Genomic DNA, 12,309 nt, shown 5'->3' on the forward strand with positions numbered 1-12,309 from the left:
CTTTTGAGTGTGCTTTCCTTCCACTTGTATGTTGAAAATTACAAAGACATTCATGGCTAATGTTTATATCACGAAGGAGGCAGCATTTTGTAAAATAAACTTTGAGTCCCGTTTTCAACTTTTCTTCTTGACGTCCATGCAAAACTGGTAAATATTATGTTTCCCGAACAAAAACAAAGAAGTGCAATACCAATGTCCTCTTGTGGGACAATGAGTGATACCATCTCAAATGCCAACCCTTGACAGGAAGAATCAAATGGTTTCCCAGTGTAGCATGAAGGAAGGGAAAAGTTAAAGAACTGCTGTATCAGGGGAATATATGTGATGACGAGGCTTTAAATCACAGGAAACATACATGGATTCTCTGTTATTCTCTTGAAAGGAATCAAAAGACAGTGTCATGACTATGAAGCATCCTCCCAAGGACGAGCCATGAACACTGCTGTGGTCACAGATCTTATGTATGAAACTGTGTCGGAGACACAAACAGAAGACAGCAGGAGAATGTGGCTCTGCGTTGTAGACTGACCAATGTATTTCAAACAAAATGAACTTGTTCTCTGCAGCTTTCCAAACTTGGGTCTTGTTTTAAAGCCAAGTACAATAATTTGGTTAAACAGTGAGTCACATTGAATGAAATAATATTTAGATAAAATAGCTATCACTTTAGAGAAAACAACTCCGCATATCTTTGTTCATAACGTCTGGCCCTTTAAGTTTGAGATGGGGCAATATGCAGTTTATTATATTTTTCCGGTACTCAAGTTGAAAGTGGTCTTTAAAAGTCATCAAATAAAACAGTAGTTCAAGAATTTACAGTGGTCGGGGGAGCTGGGTTGTTGAGTCCCGGGTAATCTAACTTACTAAAAACTGGGTGGTCCTCCATCATTCTGAAGGAATTAGAGGAATTTTTGGCAGTGTGTAGCAGATTTCCAGTTAGTAATCTACATTTCCTTCTTCATGTCCTTCAGTGGTTTGTTAGGTGCCATACAAGCAGAGAGTATTTGATATTATATATANGTTTATAGAGAAAGCTCACATATCCTGAGCCTTAATCCTAGTTACAACAGAGCACCAGAAGACCTCTAGGTTACCTCTCTTTTGCAGTTGGAAAATCATTAAGAAAGTTATTAATAGGTCAAAAATTTCCAGTTTTTTCTGTGTATTTATTTGCCTATAGATATGCAATAATCTTGGCATACACATACTCTCATTCTTCTCTATACTCTTAATAGTACAACCGTTTTATTAGTTAAAACTGCCTTTCTAAAACCTCATACATGATTGTCCTACACTTTCTCGCATTTGTTGTTGTTGTTGTTATCATAAGTGACTTGGGAACAATCCAGCAACCTGGGTATGACATTTAAGAGTTTGAATCTTTACAGGCTGTTTTAGACAGTCAAGAAACTTCTTAGATTTTCTTTTGCATATTGAGAGACCCGTTCTTCTGACTAGATCATTCAACCAAAGTGGTCTTTGCCAATGCCAAGCACGCCTGAACAACATCCTTGATTCTTCCTCATGCAGTCCAGGTTACCACCCAAGCTCCGTGTGCTCTCTAGGAAATCCTTTTCACTTTAGTACTCATATTTGTCTTCAGGTCATGGTTTGCTGACACTTCCTGGGCCCTAATAAAAGGTAGCTCCTCTTGACCTTGCCCTCTTTTTCTTTTATTCCGTGGTATGCATTTGAAGCCAGGAGCCTTAGTCTTGAGAATGACACAGCAGTATCTGTTGAATGAAAAAAAGTTAAGAATTTTTTTTCTGTCTAATCATGAAGTCTTAGTCTTTGTTCTTTTGGTCTCCAGTATTCCTGAGTCATCTAGTTTACAGTGTCTGTGAATCACTCCTAGAATGTCTTTTTTGCAGATACCAAGACTTTTTTTTTAGTGACTCAGATATGATCAATCTGTTGAAAAAAAAAAAGAATTATGTACAAATACAGGCTTTGTGCAGAGCCCTGTGGCAAGAACTGTGAAAGACTGTGATTAAAGTAAACTGGGTATGTGAGATCTCTTAATTTTGTTTCTATGAAGTCTTCCTCCTAGAAGTTCCCATGCAGAAGTTACCATGTGTCCTAGGAGGTCCAACTTAAGTTATGAAAAATGGCAAATATCTAAAAATTTGTAATAGAGAAATGATAAATGTTGCTCTAAGAATCTTTGCAAGCCTGGTTGTAGTGAAGTAGGCTTTTAATCCCAGCACTCAGGGAGGCAGAGACAGGCCTATCACTGTGAGGTCAAGGCCATCCTGAGCCACAGAGGGAGTTCCAGGACAGCCAGAAACACTCAGAGAAAACTTGTCTTGAAAACAAACAAACAAATAAACAAACAAACAAAAGAATCTTTAAAGGTATTGCAGTGGAACATAGGTGGGGTTAGTCATGTTTCATTTCTAGGTATTTGTTCACCAGTAAACCTAGGTCCAGTCCTCACCCATACCCAACACACACACACACACACATACAAACTGCTTAAACTATTTACCCTTCTCATTAAGTTAATCTACCACTCAAAAACTTAGACTATTCATATTTGACACTATTTTCTTCAGGAACTTAGTAGTAGTTAATTAATTCCTTTAAAAAAATAACAGCATGGTTAAATGAGTTACAAATCTTTAAGACTGACTGGACAGTGGTGATACCTGCTTTCAATCCTACCCAGCAATCAGAGGCAGAGAGGCAGGCAGACCTCTGTGAGTTCAAGGTCAGCCTGGTCTACAGAGAGAGTCCCAGGAAGGCTCCAAAGCTACACAGAGAAATGCTGTCTCAAAAGTTTACTGGTGTTTCATTTGTATTTTAATCAATAAAGCATGCCTGAAGTTCAGAAAAGTAAAACAGCTACACTGGCCCGCCTTACAGACCAGGCACAATGACACACACCTTTAATCCCAGTAGACCCACTAGCTTTCTATAGAAACCAGGCTCTAGTACTGCATGCCCCTAATCCCAGAACAGGAGAGGATTGTAAAATGGGAGGAGACAGCACTCGGTCTCAGTTTTGTTCTGAGGTTTCCAGGTGGCATGTTGACTATATTTGGACCGAGGTAAGGTAAGAACCAGTGGCTGGCTGCTTTGTGTTTCTGGTCTTCGGGTGGAACCCCGATATCCGTGTCTAAGATTTTAGTAATCATGCTTCACAAAAAAAGGGAAAAGAATGGCTGTATATAAGAAAGTATAACAACAGCCAATTACATTTAATAGAGGTCTACTTTTAAAACAATTTCTAATTGGGTTTGTATAACCTTCTCTTTGTCTTTGACATCCTGCTTCTGCTTTGCTGACCGCCTTGGGGCCACTGTGGCTGAGTAGCTTGTGCTGCTGCACTTTTCCCAGGGACGTCTAGGAAGCAGGTGTTGGGGGTGTGCTTAGTCATTCACATGTCCGTTCCTGTGCTTATATCTCGAATAGGTATGCAGCAACAGGTGTCTTCTGGCCAAGAAGCATGATGAATGTCGGCCTCAGTATATCCGTGCTCTCCTCCCACAGCTTAGGAATAGGTTTCTATTTGAGTCTCCTATCAAAATATTTGAGTCTATTTGAGACTTCCTGCTAGTTCTGGGTCTCTGAAGGCATGTTGAAAACTGAATCTTCTTTACAAGCAAACCTGACTGTTGTCTCCCCAGTGAGGAACCTAAAATTCCCACCTACTATCATTCAAACCTCCTAAGCGAGGTTAGAAGAAAAATCTGAAGTTAAGAATCTTTATTGAATTGAAGCACACAGAGAAACACAATATTTTTGGGGGGAGGAAAATTGTAAAAGGAGCAGCTGGCCGCTTCCTGCCGCCCAGCTCCTGGCCGCCAGCTTGCTTTACCCAAAATAATTACACGGAAACTGTATTCATTTAAATACTGCCTGGCCCATTAGCTCTAGCCTCTTACTGGCTAACTCTCACATCTTGCTTAACTCATTTCTATTAATGTGTCTCGCCACTTGACTGTGGCTTACTGGCATGAGTCTAACCACCGTCCATCTTGGATAGGAGAAGCATGGTGTCTGCCTGACTCTGCTTTCTTTCTCCCAGCATTCTGTTCTGCCTTCCCCACCTACCTATGTTCTGACCTATCAGGCCAAGCAGTTTCCTTTATTAATTAACCAATGAAAGCAACAGATTGATAGAAGACCCTCCTACATCAGAAAATAAAGTCTCGTTCTTTGGTGGAGCCTCATTGATTTTTGAAGAAAGAACACAGTTTTGATGATACATGTGTTTGTGTATATACTGTATATGTGTATGTGTGTGTAAAGGTTTTAGAAGTAATTTTTCATTCCTTTGAGACTCGTAGAAGAATAAAATGTGCTCTAGACTCCCAGATATTACATAGTGATATCAACAAATATTTGTACTAAGTGATGCTTGCAATCAATGTAGAACGAATGGTTTGCACAGTTATTTTATTGCTGTAGGAAACATAAGAACTGGTTACTAAACAACTTAGCTACCTGTATTACTTTTAATGGAAAAGAATAAATTGAAGGAGAAAGGAATGGTTTGACTTATGGTTTAAATGGAGCTATGTGATGGCTCTGGGAAAAGCATGTCAGCAGAAGCAGGCGGCTTCCGGTCACAATTCCCCCACCACTGGGAAGCAGAATGATGGCTGCTTCTGCTGAACTTCCATTCTCCACTTAATTCAGTGGGGAAACACAGCCCCTAGTATGGCACTGCCATATTCAGTGCAAATCCGCACAGTTAGCTCAATAACCTAATCTAGATAAACCCACAAGGACATGCCCATAACCTAACCTATTCCAAGAGGCCTGCCTCCTACATGATTCTACACTGGGGGAAGCTGGCAATCTCAACTATCCTGCTAAATGATGTCACTCTCTCTTGAATTTTCCAGACATTGCTTTGCAGGCATGAGGGTAGAGTAGGAATGCTATCTGTGGAAGCCCTGCACCTACAAGACAGGACTTAGAAATTCGGTCCCAGCAGCTGACTGCACACTCGACACTCCCTTGTTCCTTCAAAGACATACTTTGCCTCTTCACAACTTCCTTAATAAAAACCTTCATTTAAAAAAAAATTGATATTTTTTCATTTTAATGATTCATGACCAAAGTAGTAGATTACACATGTTAAAATACCTGAAATTGATTAGCAGAATCAGGTATGCGAATGGACAAAGACTTTTGTCTCAGATTCAGAATCTTACATTCCTAAGACGAAATATATTTTAACAGTTGGTAGTATGTAGTCTCATCTTCTAACTTCCAAACATGGAGTTCTGAGACTTTGCAAATGTACTACAAAACAGAAAAGCCAAAAAGGAAAATAAGAAAATAATCAGTAACTCAAGACCAGCCCTGATCTGATAGCTCAAGTCAGCTTTTTTTTCTTCCCAGAGACAGGGTTTCTTTTTGTCAAGTCAGCTTTCCTCACTCTGCCCTACTTACATTATCTTCCAATTCTTACCTGAGTTCTGCATTTAGTTAGGAAATTGCAGGAAGAATCTTGTGATTAAGAAGAATAATGTGTCTCATGGCTTTGAGGAACAAAGAAGCAAAGCAAGTTTGAAAACAGGGGGTGGCAGGCAGGAATGGCCAGCAGGACAAGAACACAAAGAAAACACACAGGTAGTGGTGAGTCAGACTTTCAGGCAGGTAATCTAGCCAGCTCACAGCAGGACCTTGGACTCGATTCCAGATGTAATAGAATGCCATTCGAGACAGTTGTGAAGCAGGAGTTTGGAAGCACAGCGGACATAGAACTGGCCATTTAGATATAAGTGTTTCGAGAATCAAAGGGGCATTATTGGTAATTACACTAGGCACGCAGGCCCAGACTGGATCTGTCTGCTGCAAACTGGAGTGAGACTCATTTTTCATAAAGGCTCCTTATGCTTGTTAATCTCCTCCCTTGTGCAACGCCTGGGAAATCCATTTTGCGTCACAGTTGCCTTTTCCTGGCTGGGCTCACTGAATGGAGCTGTGTCCCTTTGTCCTCTTTTCACCCATGAGCCATTTTAGTGTTTCCGCTCTAATCTTATCCATCAAGAGCCGTAGATGGTAGACCCATTTATCTTCTCACGAAACATACCTATCATGTTGTCCGCATCAGGCCTCTAGGGCTGGCATAGGGGGAGGAGAACCGCGTCACTAAACTGTGACAGTTTGGGTGCAGTTGCCTGCAGTCTGGTCTCTGCCTTTTCCAAAGCAGCAATGAAAACCCAACCCACTGAGGCATTTCTAGTACTTCTTTAGATGCTGCACAGACCTTCGTGCATGGCAAGAACATGCCAGGACTCCAAGAGAGTTGTGTCTTTAGGGAAAATGGAGCTATCTGGTCTACTCACAGATTAAACACTATCCTTGTTTTGCAAATATTTCACGAGTGACCTTGTGACCTTGCTTGCGATGACCGGTGAAATCCACCGAATGTTAATGGTTCTGCAGAGGTTCTAGAGTCATAGCAGGACTGAATACCAAGGCATTGAGCAGCAATCGAGTGAGCTGAGTGTTTCAAGTTTGGTCCTTGATCTGCGGAGGATCTCACAGATGGCTGCTCTTTGGGGCTGTTGTTAACTTTGAGCAAATGTGGTTTTAACAGCCTTCCCGCTGTTCTCTGTTTACGTTAGGAATTAAGAATTATAATTTTACTGGATTGTCCTTTCAATTCCCTATCTCCTGGGTTTTCCTAAAAAGACAGGTAAAACTCAGTTTCTAGCCCAGTATCAAAACACCGAGCGAGCCTCCAGAAGAAGATGAATCATGAGGCCCTCTCTACTTAAAACTCTTTCTAAGATAAGACATCAGGAGAGGATGTTATCCTGTCAAAATCACTGTCTCTAAGGTCAAACGCACCCGAGGCTTTGAAATTTGCCCTATGCTTTTTGCCTAAGGCACAGTAGAGGCTTCTCCGAAGACTGTTTCTGCAGGCTAGCTCCATAACACAACAAAGCAAAGGAGCCTTCAACTGCCCCAAGAGCTTGTCTTGTCACCTGCAACACCTATTAGAGTGAAGCATCTCATCTACAGTGCTAACCTGGCCATAAATGCATGCCAGGTAAACCAACTGATAGCACAGCCCGAGCTCTCAATGTAATTAATGAGTCACCATTATATCCTCTTCGAACTGAGAGTCCCGGGAATTGATTTCAGTGCAGTAATTCTTTACCTAATCAGGGCCTTTGTAAAAGACAAAGACAGTGTAGCATTCCGAGTAAATGATTTCCCTTATTCGGATGCATGACTCACGGTTATCATTCATAAAAGGATCCCCATGGAGTCTATCAAGATCATTGAATATATGAATGAAATTTTTAGTGGAAGAGATTCTCAACAATACTTGCAAGGCCCCACCAACACTCAGTTATTAAGACTGCAGGACAAAATGAGTCATCATGTACTTAGGAAAAGTGTACAACTGACAGACATAATACCTTCCATACTGATGCATCTTCTCAGTGCTGTGATGATACATTAACCCTGCAGACGGAGGAGCTTATCATGCCAGGAGACCCTATTTTCCTTTCAAACGATTATATTCTCATTCTCAAGGCTCTCCATGGCTTCTATTATGTAGAAATGTCCTTCTGAGCATGCAAATGTTAGGCAAGCATATTATTCTGGAAATTTTCCCTTTGGCATAAGGCATGACAGGAGTTTTCCATCATGAACCTCTACTATCACGTGGCTATCAGGGCAGAAATATGTGCTTGTTCAGGCTCTTTCCCAGGAGATTTTTCCCAGGAACTTGGAGACCTATGTTGCCCTTTTGTGGAGCCACTGAGTTTTCTAATGCTCCGTACTGTATCCCCAGGCAAGACCTCAGCATGACCTGAGAAACAATGCTGTATCTCCGATACTGTAAAAAGGATGCTATCATTATTGGTATTTGAAGTTAATGCAAGGCAAGCCCCTTTGCCTTGCTTAGAGGCAGTTCCTGCTAAAAACAGTGCCTTCTACTCTCCACTGCAGTCAAATCGTTAGATCGTTTGTTTCCTGTAAGTGTGACCAAGCCACTGGACCACAGTCACCCATGCGGACTCTACATTGAAGGAAAAGACAGAGTCTTGGGTTGTTCTTTTTATGAATAAGATTCTCATTGCTTTTAACTCTCGCTCCTTTCTCCCCGACAGCTCCAAAGCTCAATTATCACCACTCATAGTAATTTAAGTAGCATTTTAACAAAATACCCCGGGCTTCTATCCCCAAAGTGGCAGCTGTGAAGTAAATCTTCCTGGTTAACAGCTGTCAGTTGTCAATGGGATACAGATAATTAAATTTAAAGACACTTTATGGTCAGAAAAGACAGATAAAACCCTTGCACCAGAAAAGCCTTTAAGTTGATGTGGTTACTGCCCTCTCTGGCACTGACTCTAATTCATGACTTTGATTGTTTTCTTATGAAACAGGTAACAGAGAACTGGAAATTGCATTTGTGTTTTTATTTCCCAGCTAAAACTACGTGCGTGGTTTTATTTTAATGCAAGTTGGGGGACAAAATGGTGAAAGAAACTAATGAGAGTGGGCAGGTGGGAGGGAAGGAAGGAGACATGGGGAGGTATTTGAGAAACCATCTGCATAAGGTTGTATATAAACTGTGATAGGCAGGGTGAGAAGGCAATCGTTAGGTGCTGTAAATACAAGAGATGGAAGAGCAAGCAAGAAAACCTCAAGTCAACGTTTCTAAAAGCTTGTAGATCTTTTGGTTGTGAGGTATCCCTGCAACTGTGTTAGTTCAAGTTTCTTCTATAAATATTAATCTACATTTCATATTACTATTACTAAATTCAATAATTGGAACTTTAACGTTTTTATTCATTTTAAATATCTCCATTTATTAATTCATTTGTTTTCCATGACAACATTCATTAGAAGCTATTCTTGCAATATATGTGTATAGTATATACATACACATATTATACATAATATATAAAATTACATACATATATACACAATACATATATAATATATATATAATCTAAGAAATGTAGGCTTTCTTTGAACTTCTCCCAAGCACATTTCAATGGAGCTATAAGAGGAGGTGGAGGGAAGAAAAGAGAAAGTTGTATAATTATAGTTGATTAAAATGTAAAATAATAAGAAGAAGGTAGCTAAATAAGCCATGGAGCATCAGCCAGGGGCAGCTCTTCTTCATGGTCTCTGCTCCTGTGTTGGCTTCTCTTGATGATGAACACGAAAATGTAAGATGAAACAATGCATGTTCTACGTACACACTTTCGCGTGCGTGCATTATGAAAACTAAACTCTTACTCATTTACTGAAAAAACAAACTGGAGACACAGGATGCTTAGTCTGTTTATTTTTAAATACAAATATGCTGTTCTGCTATCATTGTGTACTATTGGCTAAAACTGTTGAGCTATATTATAGCAGACATTCCACGGTGGTGAACTGAACCAACTGAGTAAATCTGTGTGTGCCTTGTGTTCACATTGTGTCTGGCGCTCACAGATGGGATTCTTGACTTCCTCTAAGAATCTTTGGAGTTTCTGTTTTGCTGGCAGTAAACTGTGGCCATTAACAATTGTTGTAGAAACATGACTTGGGTTCTCTGTCTCCAAATTTAGAATCAATATGTCATGAAATCAGAAACCTTAGAAAACATCCACTTTCAAAGCTTGTCACTATTTAAAGTCATGGTCCCAAGATCAATGGAATTTAGGAACGTCTGTATAGAAGTCTTAAGTTTTGTAGAGATTTTTACCTACAGAGAAAACTGCTTACATTGTGAGTGTTGACTTTGCTTATTGTCGTGTGTCTTCCTGCTTCTAAAAGTTCAGTTTGCAGGCAGATACTCAACATAAAAGAAACTTAATGAGCTTGCGTCACTGATCACTGAGAGGTTAAAATTCTGGGGATTTACATATCTGAATCCATGCTCTCCCTTTGATATATTCATAGGCATGCTATCATTCAAATGGTGTTGCCTCATGAAGGAGAAATAGGACACTTAATTGTTTTTAAGTGACTTAGCAGAGCATATTAAGGTAGTGGAAATTACAGTAAGGAAATGTATCAGTTATTTGGAGTTATTTGGAGATGATCCTAAAATGGTGAATTACTGACTCTGCGAATAAAACATTGATAAGAAGTAAAAAACACCTCCATGCCATTGATTTCACTCCTATTTACTGTACTGGCCGATGACTTTCACTGAGAAATCTGAGATTCCTGCAAATGCAAATAATTTTTGAATCATATAAACTCAGCACAAACTTTAACTTGCTCTTTTGTTTTAGCATAGAGCAATAAATAAATATATGCTAGCAAACATTTTTAAATTAATTAAGTTTTCAAATCTAATTTTCTAAGAACGTCATATATGAATATTTCATCTACATAACTTCTTTTCTCCCTCCTCTCTCTCCAACTTTTTTCATGCCTTCCGCTTTCAAATTCACAGCCTCATCATCTTTAATTATTATTTATAATATAAATATATATACACACATATGTACAAACACACATATGCATATGCACACATACATACACACACATACACAACTTATTGAGTCAATTTAATGTTGTCTGTATGCATATGTCCAAGGATGACTACTTCGCATTGGACAACCTATATTGGAGCTTGCTTGTAGAGGAGATTGGTCTTTCCTTTCTTGGCAGCCATTGCGTTCCAGTAGCTCTTCATCTAGCAGCAGGACTTTGTGTAGATTCCTTGGTTCATATTGGTCAATCAGTTTTGTCATTATGCCATTCCATTCCTTTTCAGCAAACTATATTGTTGAGAGCTCATGGGTGTATTTTCCCTTATCTAGCCACAGGCATCCTGAGCTACTGGGTATTAGAATCTTTCTCTGCCTCTCCTATAATGTTTTCTGTGCCTTAGTGTTTAAAGGAGCGGCGGTGCTGCGTCCTGCCACCTGGCTAGCTTTACCCGAAATAATTACATGGAAACTGTATTCTTTTAAACACTGCTTGGCCCATTAGCTTTAGCCTCTTACTGACTAGCTCTCACATCTTGCTTTAACCCATTTCTAATAACGTGGGTAGCCCGACGAGGTGTGGCTTACCAGGGAGGATCTTAACCTGCATCTGTCTGGAGTGGGAGAATCATGGCAACTGCCTGACTCGGCTTCTTTCTCCCAGCATTCTGTTCTGTTTTCTCTGCCTACCTAATTTTCTGTCCTATCAAAGGCCAAGCAGGTTTTTTTTTTATTAATTAACCAATGAAACAACAGATAGAAAGATGACCCTCCTCCATCACCTTAGGTATAGAAGTTGCACCGCTGATGTATTAATCAGGGTTAGGCATCCCATGGACACTTAGTATCTGCATTTTGATCAGTTGTGGATTACTGTAGTAGTCTCCATCTGTTGCAAAATGCTTATTTTAAAAGAAGAGAGAAACACACTAAGTGCTTGCAATACTGTTAGAAATAATATTAGTTTCAGGAAATGGCATTAATAGCCTCATGTCTAGAATCTATGACTTCTTAAGCCACAAGTAGGTGGCAAAGCTTACAGTACCAGGTATGAGTTCCCCTTTAGTTAGCTTGACGTATAAGCTGTTGGTTACAGTAAAGATACAAGTAGCACTGTGGAAACATCTTTATCAAAGAAGAAGGATTTGTAAGTTGTTTTTGCGTTTTTGGTAAAGCTTTGAGTAAAAGCATAGAATTATAGAACCAAGCAATCTGTTTACCATTTCTTTCTTATTCACTATTTCAGAGCTCCGAGAAACCAAGACCTCTGAATATTTCAGCCTGTCCCACCACCAGTTAGACTACAGGATATTACTGATGGATGAAGATCAAGACCGGATATATGTAGGGAGCAAAGACCACATCCTGTCCTTGAATATCAACAACATCAGTCAAGAACCTTTGAGTGTAAGTTTGTCATTTTCATGAGGGATGTCTTGACATTATAGGTATTTAAAAGAATTCAAATACATTAAAAATAATATATATTAGATTAGAAAAAGAGAAACTACTAGACACATGGATGGACACACACACACCAAAGTTACTTTTTACTTTGCTGCTGATAAATATATTTAGTCTATTAAGTCTCAGAAGTTTTAAAAATTGATTTGAACTCCTCAAATGATTGTAAAAAACACTCCTTGTATATTTATCTATGCAAAAGAAAAAGGAGTGAGTAGGGGAAGTTTACCAGGAAAACCCTGGATAGAAAAGGAAGAAGAAGCATGTCTTCTGTATGTAACTGACAGAGGGTGAGGAATACAGCTGCTAGCTGCATCAATATTTGAATAACCTACATTTATCATTCTTTTGCAGTAAGAAAGCAAAATCAAGCATCAATGAAGTAAAAAAAAGCAAAACTGTGTTAATGATGTTTATTATAAATAAG

General features: G+C 39.4%; 1 protein-coding gene across 4 annotated transcripts in view; it reads left to right on the forward strand.

Moving 5' to 3' along the window:
* Positions 1–12,309, forward strand: part of Sema3c (semaphorin 3C) — a 150,008-nt gene that overhangs the window by 61,998 nt on the left and 75,701 nt on the right. For all 4 annotated transcript variants that reach the window (XM_050139805.1, XM_050139804.1, XM_050139807.1 and 1 more), the window contains exon 3: positions 11,665–11,825. In XM_050139805.1, the coding sequence (XP_049995762.1) occupies positions 11,665–11,825 (161 nt within the window). The remainder of the gene's footprint in view (positions 1–11,664; positions 11,826–12,309) is intronic.

The sequence above is a fragment of the Alexandromys fortis genome, unplaced genomic scaffold (genome assembly GCF_014885135.2).
Source record: "Alexandromys fortis isolate MF-2015 unplaced genomic scaffold, M_Fortis_MF-2015_v1.1 scaffold_38, whole genome shotgun sequence".
Lineage (NCBI taxonomy): Eukaryota > Metazoa > Chordata > Mammalia > Rodentia > Cricetidae > Alexandromys > Alexandromys fortis.